Source organism: Colius striatus, chromosome 4, assembly GCF_028858725.1.
Source record: "Colius striatus isolate bColStr4 chromosome 4, bColStr4.1.hap1, whole genome shotgun sequence".
In the NCBI taxonomy this organism is placed as follows: domain Eukaryota; kingdom Metazoa; phylum Chordata; class Aves; order Coliiformes; family Coliidae; genus Colius; species Colius striatus.
This window is the reverse complement of record NC_084762.1, coordinates 45,076,610-45,087,029: the sequence shown is the minus strand read 5'-3', so window position 1 is coordinate 45,087,029 and position 10,420 is coordinate 45,076,610. Positions and strand designations below refer to the sequence as shown.

At 48.4% G+C, this 10,420-nt stretch overlaps 1 protein-coding gene across 1 annotated transcript; it reads right to left on the bottom strand.

Moving 5' to 3' along the window:
* Positions 1-2,958: 2,958 nt before the first annotated feature.
* Positions 2,959-7,578, bottom strand: TMEM200C (transmembrane protein 200C). Its single transcript, XM_061995478.1, has 2 exons — positions 7,449-7,578; positions 2,959-5,293 (listed from the first exon to the last, which is right to left on the bottom strand). The coding sequence occupies exon 2, from the start codon at positions 5,248-5,250 to the stop codon at positions 3,610-3,612; it is 1,641 nt and encodes a 546-aa protein (XP_061851462.1). The 5' UTR covers positions 5,251-5,293; positions 7,449-7,578; the 3' UTR covers positions 2,959-3,609.
* Positions 7,579-10,420: the final 2,842 nt, after the last annotated feature.

Genomic DNA, 10,420 nt, shown 5'->3' with positions numbered 1-10,420 from the left:
TCCTTGAAATGGCTGTTAAGAAAACCTCTGTCTTAACAATACAGGGTAATAAATCCGGGCTACAGTCAGTTGTGGTAGATCAGCCTATCGGTCAACAGCCGGGGAGGGAATTCAGTAAATCAGTTCCAAAACATGACCCAGGTTAATGTAAGGATTTTAACTGCTTTGCTAGCCGGTGAAAACTGAGGCAGAGCTGGGTTGCAGCATGAGGATGTCAGCACCTTCTCTGGAGTCCTGAGGATTTTGTAATAAACAGCAGCACCACTGAGCAACTAGAGCATTTGTCTACTATGTCTTCACCTGGTCCAAGTGGCACCTTTATTTGTAATGAATAGATGAGGCCTTCTACCTGCTGATGCAGAAATTAACTTTTCCTCTGGAAATTTGATGTAACTATCATAGATAGTGCTTCTTCTATACTAAAAACTAAACCAAATCAATCCACATGTTTTTGGACCAAAATCTGATTTCTCCACAGCAAAAAAAAATTATGCCCAGGTGTTCTAGCTTAACATACCTTCAGGGATATCACTTTTTAAATAGGGGGACTAACGATTCCTTAATAAATATTTTGTAAGGGAGCACATTTTTTTTCCGCAACATGTAGGCAGGTGGATATTAGTAAGCAGAGGTAGCTTCTGAGGACTTGATGAGGGCTGTGGAAGAAGCACTTGGTGGCAGGACACTGGAAACAAAGGTTAAAAGAGATTAGACTGGAGAAAAATGTGTAAGCATATGACAGGACATGGAAATGAATGCCAAGAGGCAAGCTGGCAGTAGAGAAGCAGTCAGGGACAGCCAGGAGAGATTCAAGAATGGGCCAAATCCCATCATTCCCATCACCTGCTGGTATCACCAGGGAAGGCTCAGATCCTTACAAGCCACTGCGCTTTTCTGCAGGGCTAATGGCACTAACTGCAGACATGGTGGGGGTACACGGGTGGAATTCCTCAGATGTTTTCCAACATCAGCATGTTAAACTAACTTGCCTCTAATGAATTTTAAACACAAGTTTCTGACTCCAACTCCACCACTGTTTAAGTTGCTCAGTGTAATAAATTTGCAAAAATGAGTTATTTTTTTGGTAACTTGCAAACAGAGGCAGCTTTCTCTGCTTATTAATGTATGTGTTACAAATCACTTCTAGCTTCTGTTACAAAAATCCAGCTTTGACTGATGAAAGTCCACATTTTACACTTCTTTTGGCCACACAGGAACAAGCTATGATTTTTACTTATTAAATGCAAACTGTGTTGTAGTTTTGTCATTCAGAGAGCTTTGCGGAAGAATTACTGGGCTGCTTTGTTTTAAACCACTCTAAGGAGTACTCAGAGGTTTTTTTAAAGTTGTATTTTTTCAGAGCACACTTTAGATTCTGATGGCTAAAGAAATATTTACTAAGAATAAAAACATTTGTTTACCTCTCACAGAATAAAACAAACCCCTGCCATGTCTTCACAGGGACCCTGTGCCTCAGCAAGTGGCCCCCATGACCCACCTCTTTCCTTGCATGGGCTTTTTGTGTGGAAAATAATGAACAGTGTCTTCAGCTATGCCAATGACTCGTATCTCTGTCAGCAGCAGGTAACACTGCTCAGATACACCTCATAAAACTTGCTGGAAGTCACAGAAGTGCATTACCCACGGGGAAGTGAAAGGAATGACCCGTGCGAATGCCAGCCGAGCTGCCTGCTGGTCACTACATGTGGCGCCTCATCCAGCCCGTGCTGATCCAGGCAGTTTCCCGTTTTTCACCAGCTGTGACCTAGCAGTTTGACAGCAAAACAAAAATACCATGCTCATCTTCACATTGCCAATGCACTGCTTGCCACTGACAGGAGGAAAGATATTGCCACCTGGATGTCTCCATTGCTCGAGAGAACAAGCATTTTCTGTGTCTCTAGTTTCAAGACTAACATGGCAAACTGTTCTTTTTGGTTTTTTTAACCTTATTTAATAAAGGAGTTTGCTGGATTACTAAATGCAATTGCATTTACGTATAGTTATATTCCAGTTTGCAATGTATTGCAATTTAAGTAGATAAATATGTAACTAAGCATTTTAAAACATGGAGCCATAAGATAAAAACCAATAATTGCAACGGAAAGACTCTTTCCTGCCTACACGTATTTGTTTTGCGTCGATTTCTCTTCCCGTAGTAGTGAAATGCCACATCCATATTTAAAATCTGAAGTATTGACAAAATCTTCTGAGCACATAAAGCTGTTTTGGCAAAATAAAAAAGAGTGCCTGCTGTGCTGCAGCTATGTAAATGAAACAGCTCATCAATTTACCAAAAAATCTGCCTACAGACAAGGCATCCTCCAGCCTTCAGGAAACCTGGTGCTTTCCTCAGGCAGAAAGAAATCCTCACCATGTTGAAGTCAGTGAGAAACCTCCGTTGGCATCATCGGGGCCAACTGCTATGAGATTGACAGGGCTATCATTATGCTTTAAAATTAGGCTTATGCACATGCATTCAGATAGGAACTGTAACAGCAGAAAGGCTTAACGCAACAGTTATAAGTGGAGTGAAATATCCAGAAGGAATACGCTGCAGATCAAGATTAATGTGTTAGTCACGAAAAATCTAATTTTAATAGAAGGTCAAATTTTTAAAAAACACTTTTCCTTAGCATGTCAAAATCTCACATTACTTCCAGCTGTCACAGAGCACCGTTAGAAATGGAGACAGAATCTCCTGATGGAATTAAAGCATGGTTTCTCAGTGACCGAACAAGTATTTGTTTTGAAATTACCCCTAAATGATTAATTTCTCACTTAAAAGCATAAGCAAACCTTTGGCCTCCAAGCATTTCCATCATCTTTCACAGTATAAAAGTAACAGGTTTTTGAAGTCTGTAACTACTTACCAAAATAAGGGACTTTTAGTGTGGCAGTTTTGTTTGTAAACATTTTATTAAGAAAAAAAAAATCTTTTAATGCTATTAGCCAATACATGTATAATAATACTTAATAAAGTATCACATAGTAGTAGGTATTTTGGATTCAGGAATGTAACGGTTTTAACTAAATCATCAGAACTCTGTTCCCCAACAGTCTCTTCTAAATTGTCTTTTTTTTTATTTCCCCAGAATTTAAACAAACTCATTCTTTGTCAAGGTACGTCATCCTTAAGGCCTTGCAAACTTTTTAGTGATTGAACCAAAACAAAGAGAGAGCTCAGCTTTCTTGATCTGAAGACCACCTTGCTTTTGAGCTTAAAAAGGTGCCTGCAGTTTCCAAGCAGTTAGTGGCGAATCAGCAAGAAAGAAATCCGAGGAGGAGAAGGGGCACTTGGAAATCAAAAACCATAAAGTGCACAGTTATACTATCCAAAATCGTGTTAATCTGATCCAAAGGACTTGCTGGACTGTGGATATTTAATACAATTTGGCTTGCATGGAACATACAATCACGATCGGACAGAAAGGATTTTATTTTCTTCCTGAAATCGTCTACGGGATTTACAGAATTCAGTTTTCAAGGGTAACATACTGCAGCTCTTTGGATATTGATCAGTTTCCCAAGTCCACAAGGAGATGGAGAAGGTGTGGGGGAGGGAGGTGTGGAGGGCTGCAAGGTGTCCTCGTGCCTTGCCTGTTTCATTTAGATGCCAGTACTCTCCAGTTCCCCGTCCTCCAGCCCTAATGCAGCGTGCGACCTAGAAATCATAAAGAGTTTCTCTTTATTCGTGTACTGTTTCTGAGTTTGCTGGGATTGCTCTCCCGTTTGTTCTCTGCTGGTAGACTTGAGGGAGTCCACCTTCTCAACCGGTTCCTCCTCACAGTCCTGGATTTTACTGGCTGGGGTGTTGACAACTGACTCCAAGGAGGTGCCTGCCTCCTCCAGGTGGCTGTAGCCCTTATTGCTGCTGGAAGGCTCAGAGTGGGAGCTCTGGGAGTCCATCCTGGTGATGGCAGGAGGGGTTGAGGGGAGCAACCCCCCCAGATCCAGAGATCTGGAGTAGCTAGAAGATGCCTTTACCAAGAGGCTGGAGTTCAGGCCCCTGCTGACAGACGAGGACTGAAGTGGCTCAGGGAAAAGGGGGCGCCTGGCATCGGGCAAGCAGCTGGTGCTCTGCCGCCTGAGAACCAGCTTGTGCCTCCTTGTCCCACAGCTCCCCTTGACGCAGCTGCTGCTGAGGTCGGTCAGGCTCAGTTCAAAGTCCCCCTGCAGGAATTCCTGGGCTCCCCGCTCACCAAGTGGCCTCCGCCAGCCACCCCCTCCACTGCTCGGTGCCAAGGGCAGGAGGGCAAAAGCACTCAGTGAGGAGCCGACGATGGAGCTGGCTGTGCTGGGCCGGCCCCAGCTCCCCAGAGGGCTGGGGGGTGGGCTGCTGGCAGCACAGGCAACGCGGGCAGCGCGCTCCCGGCAGATGCTGTACACAGCCTCAGCCAGGCTAGGGGGCTGTGCTAGAGTGCAGGGGGAGGATTGCTGTGGCAGAGGTGCCGGGTCTGGAGGGGAAAGGGAGACACCCAGTCCTGGTGGCCAGGAGCTCTTGGCCAGCATGGCCGCAGCACCCAGACCTTCGCCACCAGGCTTTAGCTCCAGGCCTCGGGACTGCACATAGTTGACAAAGCCATTGAGAGGGGCTGAGGCTGGAGTGCCTCCGTCCTTGGTTCGCAGGCTGTGGGCATCGATGACAGTGGAGTAGAGGTCACGTAGGTTGATGATCTTGGTCTTCTTGTCGCGGTTCTCGTGCAGCACCGCATTGGCGCAGATGAAGAGGAAGATGCCGATGCCCATGATGAGGGGGCCCAGAACCTTCAGTTTGTCTGAATGCAAGTAGCTCGAGAAAAGACGGAACAAGAAACCCACTGAGGCCTGAGGGGATGAGGAAGCAGAGGGGGACCGTGGGGTGGCAGCAGTGGTGGAGGTGTTGGCTCTGGGAAGTGACTCTGGATGGATCCCTGCTTCTGTCCCTTCCTGGCTCCAGGAGCGGTTCTTGGGAGTGCCACCCTGTGTTGCCAAGTGTCGGCCCCCACTGAGGCTGCCTTCTCTGTATACCTGGCTGGGCTTTGGCCAGTAGCCCACTACAGCCAAGGCAATGCCCACCAGCAGTACCAGGATGCCACAGAGAGCGATGAGCCCCGAGATGGAGCATAGCTTGAGCTTGCCTTTTACTACTACTACATCATTCTTGCGCTTCTTTTTGGCCTTGCGTTTACGTCTGGGGACTTGGCTTTGGGGTCGCAAAGGGTCTTGTTTCCTAGCTGAGATCCTCAGGAGGCCTCCAGTGGCGATCATGGCTGGCTACCCAGAGCACTACCCTCTATGGCCGCTCCAGCTCCTGCAGTGAAAGGGAGAAGAGAAAGGAATGAGGACCAGGAGCAGATCTGCAGCAGAAGAAGTGTCTCTGTTTGCTGTTCCTCATTCAAACTCCTGCTAATGAAAACCCTCAACAAGTGGGACGGAGGTTGACACCAACAGGCCAGTCTCCCTTGCCCACACAGCTCCTGTGTGTGAGAAGGAGACAGTAAGACATCCATGTGGCCCACTACCCTCTTGTCAAACAGTTAATTTCTTTACACTCCAGGTAAAAGATAAAGTGAGTGATAAATGCTGTGTAAACAAAATAACCCCCATCTCACTGGCCTAAGAAGGAGCTTGCAAAGCACTGGAGCTCAGAGAACGGCAAGACCCACTCCCTAACAGGGTCTGGGGTGACTGAACACTGACTGTGGTTAGTGATGTCATGCAGGCTTTGAGGGGATGGTGGAAATAAAAGCAGGAAGGCAGTATATTTGATCTATAGATGTCGTTTGCTTCATTACACTACTTACACATTACTGGGCTTAGACATATTACTAGCCTTTCTTAAATAAGTGGAAAAGTATTTACTGTGAAATGCACAAGGGAGACATTCAAACACTGGAAAACGGTGCCCTGTGAAAGTTTCTTCCTAGCTATCTGCACTTCATCTGCAATATTACAGAAATTAATCTCCTGCCTGTGGTCCACAGGCACTCCTGGTTTGGGAACATGTGCAGTGCTCCAGGTAACCATTATGTAACAGTGGCGATTCCTTTCCCCCTCCTCCCTGGCTCCTGAAAGGGGAGATGGTGGCTGGCAGGTGTGAGATGTCATGTCAAATCTTCTTAAAGGAGGAGCAAACCCTTGCAAGTCACCTGGGGAAACAGCAATGACTGCTTGTAGGGAAATGGGCAGAGGACTGAACACTGAGCATTGACAGCTTTTGTTTTATTGGACCACCAGAAGTCATCTAACTGCTCATTGATCCGAGCTACAAATTGCAGCGTGGAGGCTCAATCTTCCACTGATGCAATTCTTTTTGGAAGATATTCCTTCATGCTACTGTGAGGCAGGACCCCCTTCCCCCCCTTTTCTTTCCAAGTGTCTGATTATTTTTTCTTTGAGGAAGTAAAAGATGACAGCACCGAATATAATGCAATCCACAAAGTTCAATTAATTGCACTGAAAGGCGATTAAGTAAGCATCTAAATATAAAATAATAATTTTGCTCCCCTTCTCCTGTTCAACTTTTAAATCCCATTTTCTTTCAGTTCCGTTCCCAGATTTGACACATACATGGTAATTTTATGTCTCATTTACTCCGCTTTTATTTTCCCTAGAAAAACATGGGTGTTGTCAGCAAGGACATTGTTAAACTACTCTCTGAGCTAGTGCACGTTCAAAACAAAGAGTGGAGACTTGTCTTCTCCTTCCTGCCTCTCAACTACTTATTTGGAAAAAAAAAAAAAAAGCGCCGTTTTTGTTGATGCCGATTACCGGGGCTTGCTTTGCTTTAATTGCCGATTCGTGGATCTCCTTTTTGCCGTCCTACTAGCCAGCAGCCCGTCTCCTCTACCCCAGCGACAAGCGATGGTCACCGGCTCCGCGGAACCGTCCCTATCCCGGCGCCGCCCGGCGCTCTGTTTCGGCGACGGCGAGAGCGGAGCTGGGACAGCGAAGAAGGGCATCCTCGGATCCACCGCCCATCGCCAACGACCGCAACGCCATCAAACCACCCGGGACCCGCCGGGAACGGAGACACATTTCGCGCGGAGCGATCCCGACCTGCCGCTGCCTCCAGCCCACTGCCTACTCAGGGGCGCCCTCAAGCACCCCCGACCTCTCTCAGCAAAGGCCAAACACAGTTTTAATACTATTAGCAGGATCCAGTTTAACCCCTTCCCGCTCCTCGGGCACCACAGACGGGGCTCGCCGGGCCTCGGCTGCCGGGGCAGGGGCCGCCACGCACCGTTTACAAGGCGCTCTGGCACCTGACCCCGGGCGGAGATCGCCGCTGGCTCCGCCGGGTACTCGGCGGGCAGGGCAGGAGCACTGCGCCGACCGGGCTCCCCGCCGTCGAGGCTGTCTTGATCCCATACCCCCCGTATCCCTCCTCGGGGCGTCGGTCGGGGGTCGCCGGCGGACGGAGCCGCCGCTCAAGATGGCAGCGGTGGGCCGACGCGGTCACTTACCGAGGAGGACCGGGGAGAAGTCCGTGTGGGAAACGGCCGAGCCGCGGCAGGAAGGAAACTTTCCGGCCCGAGCGGGCATCCCCGCGTCGCGCCCGGCCCGCCGCCGCCGCCGCCTGGCCGCCCCTCACGGCTCCGGACGGGCGGGCGGCGGGGCTGCGCCGAGCACCGGGCGCCCCCGCGGCCCCACCGCCGCCGGCCGCCTCAGGGAGCTCCGCGGGAGCGCTACCCTCTCGCCATGCCGCATCCTTCCCGCCGCGGGGCCGCCCCCCTGGCCGCGCGCGCGCGTGCCCGCCCTCGCCGCCGGTCCCGCCGGCCTCCGGACCCACCGCCGCTGCCCGTGGCCGCGCCTGTGCCGCCGCGGCGGGCGGTGCGCGGCTAGCGCGGCTGCGGGCCGGACCCGGCGCCGTTGCTAGGAGACGGGAGCCGTGACACAGGGAAATTGCGGCAGGATGGCCGCGGCCGCCCGCCCCCGCCACCTGCGCACCTGCGCCCGGCCGCCGCCGCCCCGCCCCCGCCAGCCCCGCCCTCAGCCACCCTGCCCTGAACCGCTCCCCTGAACGGCCTGGCCGCGTCTTCCCTCTCTACATAGTTCGTGCCGCGACCAGCCCGGGCTGGTCCGATCCAGCCAGAGTGGACCCAGCCGCTCCTCGGCCTTTCCTTCTTCCCCTGCCCCGCAAATGACTGGTGAGGTGCAGCATCTCTTCCCATCTCTCCCTCCCCGCTGTCGATCCACCCGAGGCTGTCGTTTCCCGAACCATGTGAGGTCCCATCTCCTCACTCCCTTACCAGGGTTCACCAGCTTTGCCATTTAGGAGCTCAGTAACAGGATCTGAGAAGACCTTCGATCCGCGTTCTAGCTGTGATGTCTCAGTAACCTAAAGCTCAGCCACCTCACCTTTGCTTTTTTTCCTCTCAAGTTTGTAGGAATGCTTAGGGAGAAAGCCAATAAGAAGGTGAAAAGATCGACAAAGAGGGTGAAAGAAGACAGTAGCAACTGAGAATTGACAGTGGTGTCACCCAGGAATTCTTATTTTCAGCAGAAACTGGGAAACAATATCCTCTTCCGAGCTGCTTTATGCAAAGTGATTAAACTGAAGCTTAGTGAGACATAATTTATCGTGTCACATCACACTGCTTCTCTTACTCACTCAAGATTCCTGCTTATTGCTTTAGTTGAGTCTTGCCACAGGTCCACTGTGAGCTAAAGGGGCAAATGTTGGGAAGGTGTCTCAGTAGGTACAGAAAACTCATCCTGTGCCATGGGTTTGCTCCTGACGTATCTTGCGAAGTTATCTGGGGTGGAGATATCAAACCTACCTTTTTGTACAGTGGCCTTGGATTCCTCTTAAAGCTGGAGTGTCACCTAGCCTAGGCCAAACCAGCTCTTTTCCACTCCTGCTTGACCTCTTGGGTAGGAAGACTATACTTAGTGTAAAACAGACTGTCAGAAACCAAGGAGCAATAAAGAGAACTTTTATGATGTCATACTGTGTCTTTAAAAATAGAATATCCAACATGGGTTGGAAAAATTGTCAGAGGGATTATGTATATTCAGTTAAATTGTATATATTCCAGCCTCATTGATTCTGTGTTCACCCAGACTGTGCTATTACATACTTTTCACCCCAACTGTCAGTGTCTGGTTTGAGAACAAACGGATCCAAAAGCTGCACATATGTACTTTTATGTCATTTGCAGTTTGTCTCAGCAGAATCACTTGGGACACATTTCTTTTAGTACATATATAACTTTAGGTTATGCAACAGGCTTTAAATTTATTATTTAAGAACTTCTTTTAAAACATGCTTTGAACGGTCTCAATGAGCCCAAGTCTTCTGACATGCAGTAATTTGCTTTGTGTTCAGCCCAGAGTATCAGAGAAAACCAAACATATCACATCTGTTTCCACTGGAGACCTGTATCACATCAATAATGCAGCATCACCAGGCTCTCCCTGAAAGGTTCCTGTGTTAGAGAAGGAGGAAGAACGAGAGTGATTTTTTTAAAGGGCAAAGAGCTCTTTTCCTATCTGAGTCATATTTTCTATTTCTGTCAAACTAAACCACTCTATTTAGCTATCTTTTTATACGACAGCCTTTCCATATTTTCATTGCTAAAGTTTTGTGTGATTAGGCTATCATCACTTTCACAGTTTTCAAATTACTCTTAGCAAAATGTGTTGTAGGTTAGGCCAAACCCTGGAAGATAAGAAATACGTTCTTGGATGAAAAGCTGCTGAAGGTGGTGTTCTGCAGTGGCTAGGAATGTGATCTTAATTTGCTCTACATGGCAAGGACTAGTGTGCAATGGCAGACCAAATCCCTCAAAGCAAGTTACATATCCCTCAGTTGCATATCCCTACCTGTCCTACAGCTTCTTTCTCTTGTTTAACAAATGCATTGGGAGCTTTAATGAAACTTTATTTTATTTTCAGTTGATATGGATATTTCTGTTCCCAAAAGTGGAATGGTTGCAAAAGGCAGCTTTCCTGCAGGTCTGCTTTACTGGTTGCCTGAGTGAATTTATCATTGTCAGTGTTTGCGTTGACTACTGAGCACTGCTGGCAGGCTCAGCTCCTGCCTGATTTGAATAACTTTCTACATGATGCTGTGCATTTATCATTACACTGTGGTGAACCTAAGTAATTATTAGGAACTGCAAATAAGTTATTGGACCTGGGTTTTCTTTCTCCTTCCTTTCTCCTTTTTCCTTTTTTTCTCCTTCATTTCTCCCTTCTCTTTTCTCCTTTCCCATCCTGTTCTCCCTTTCCCTTTCCAATTTCCTTTTGATTTATATTTTTTTTCCTTTTCCCTGCTTTTCCCTGCTTTTCCCACTTCCCCCCCCCACCTTTTTCTCCCTTTCCTCTCTCCTCTCCTCTCCTCTCCTCTCCTCTCCTCTCCTCTCCTCTCCTCTCCTCATTTCTGCTCTGTTTAGGTCTAGAAAAAACACTATTTTTTAAGCATATGTTTGAA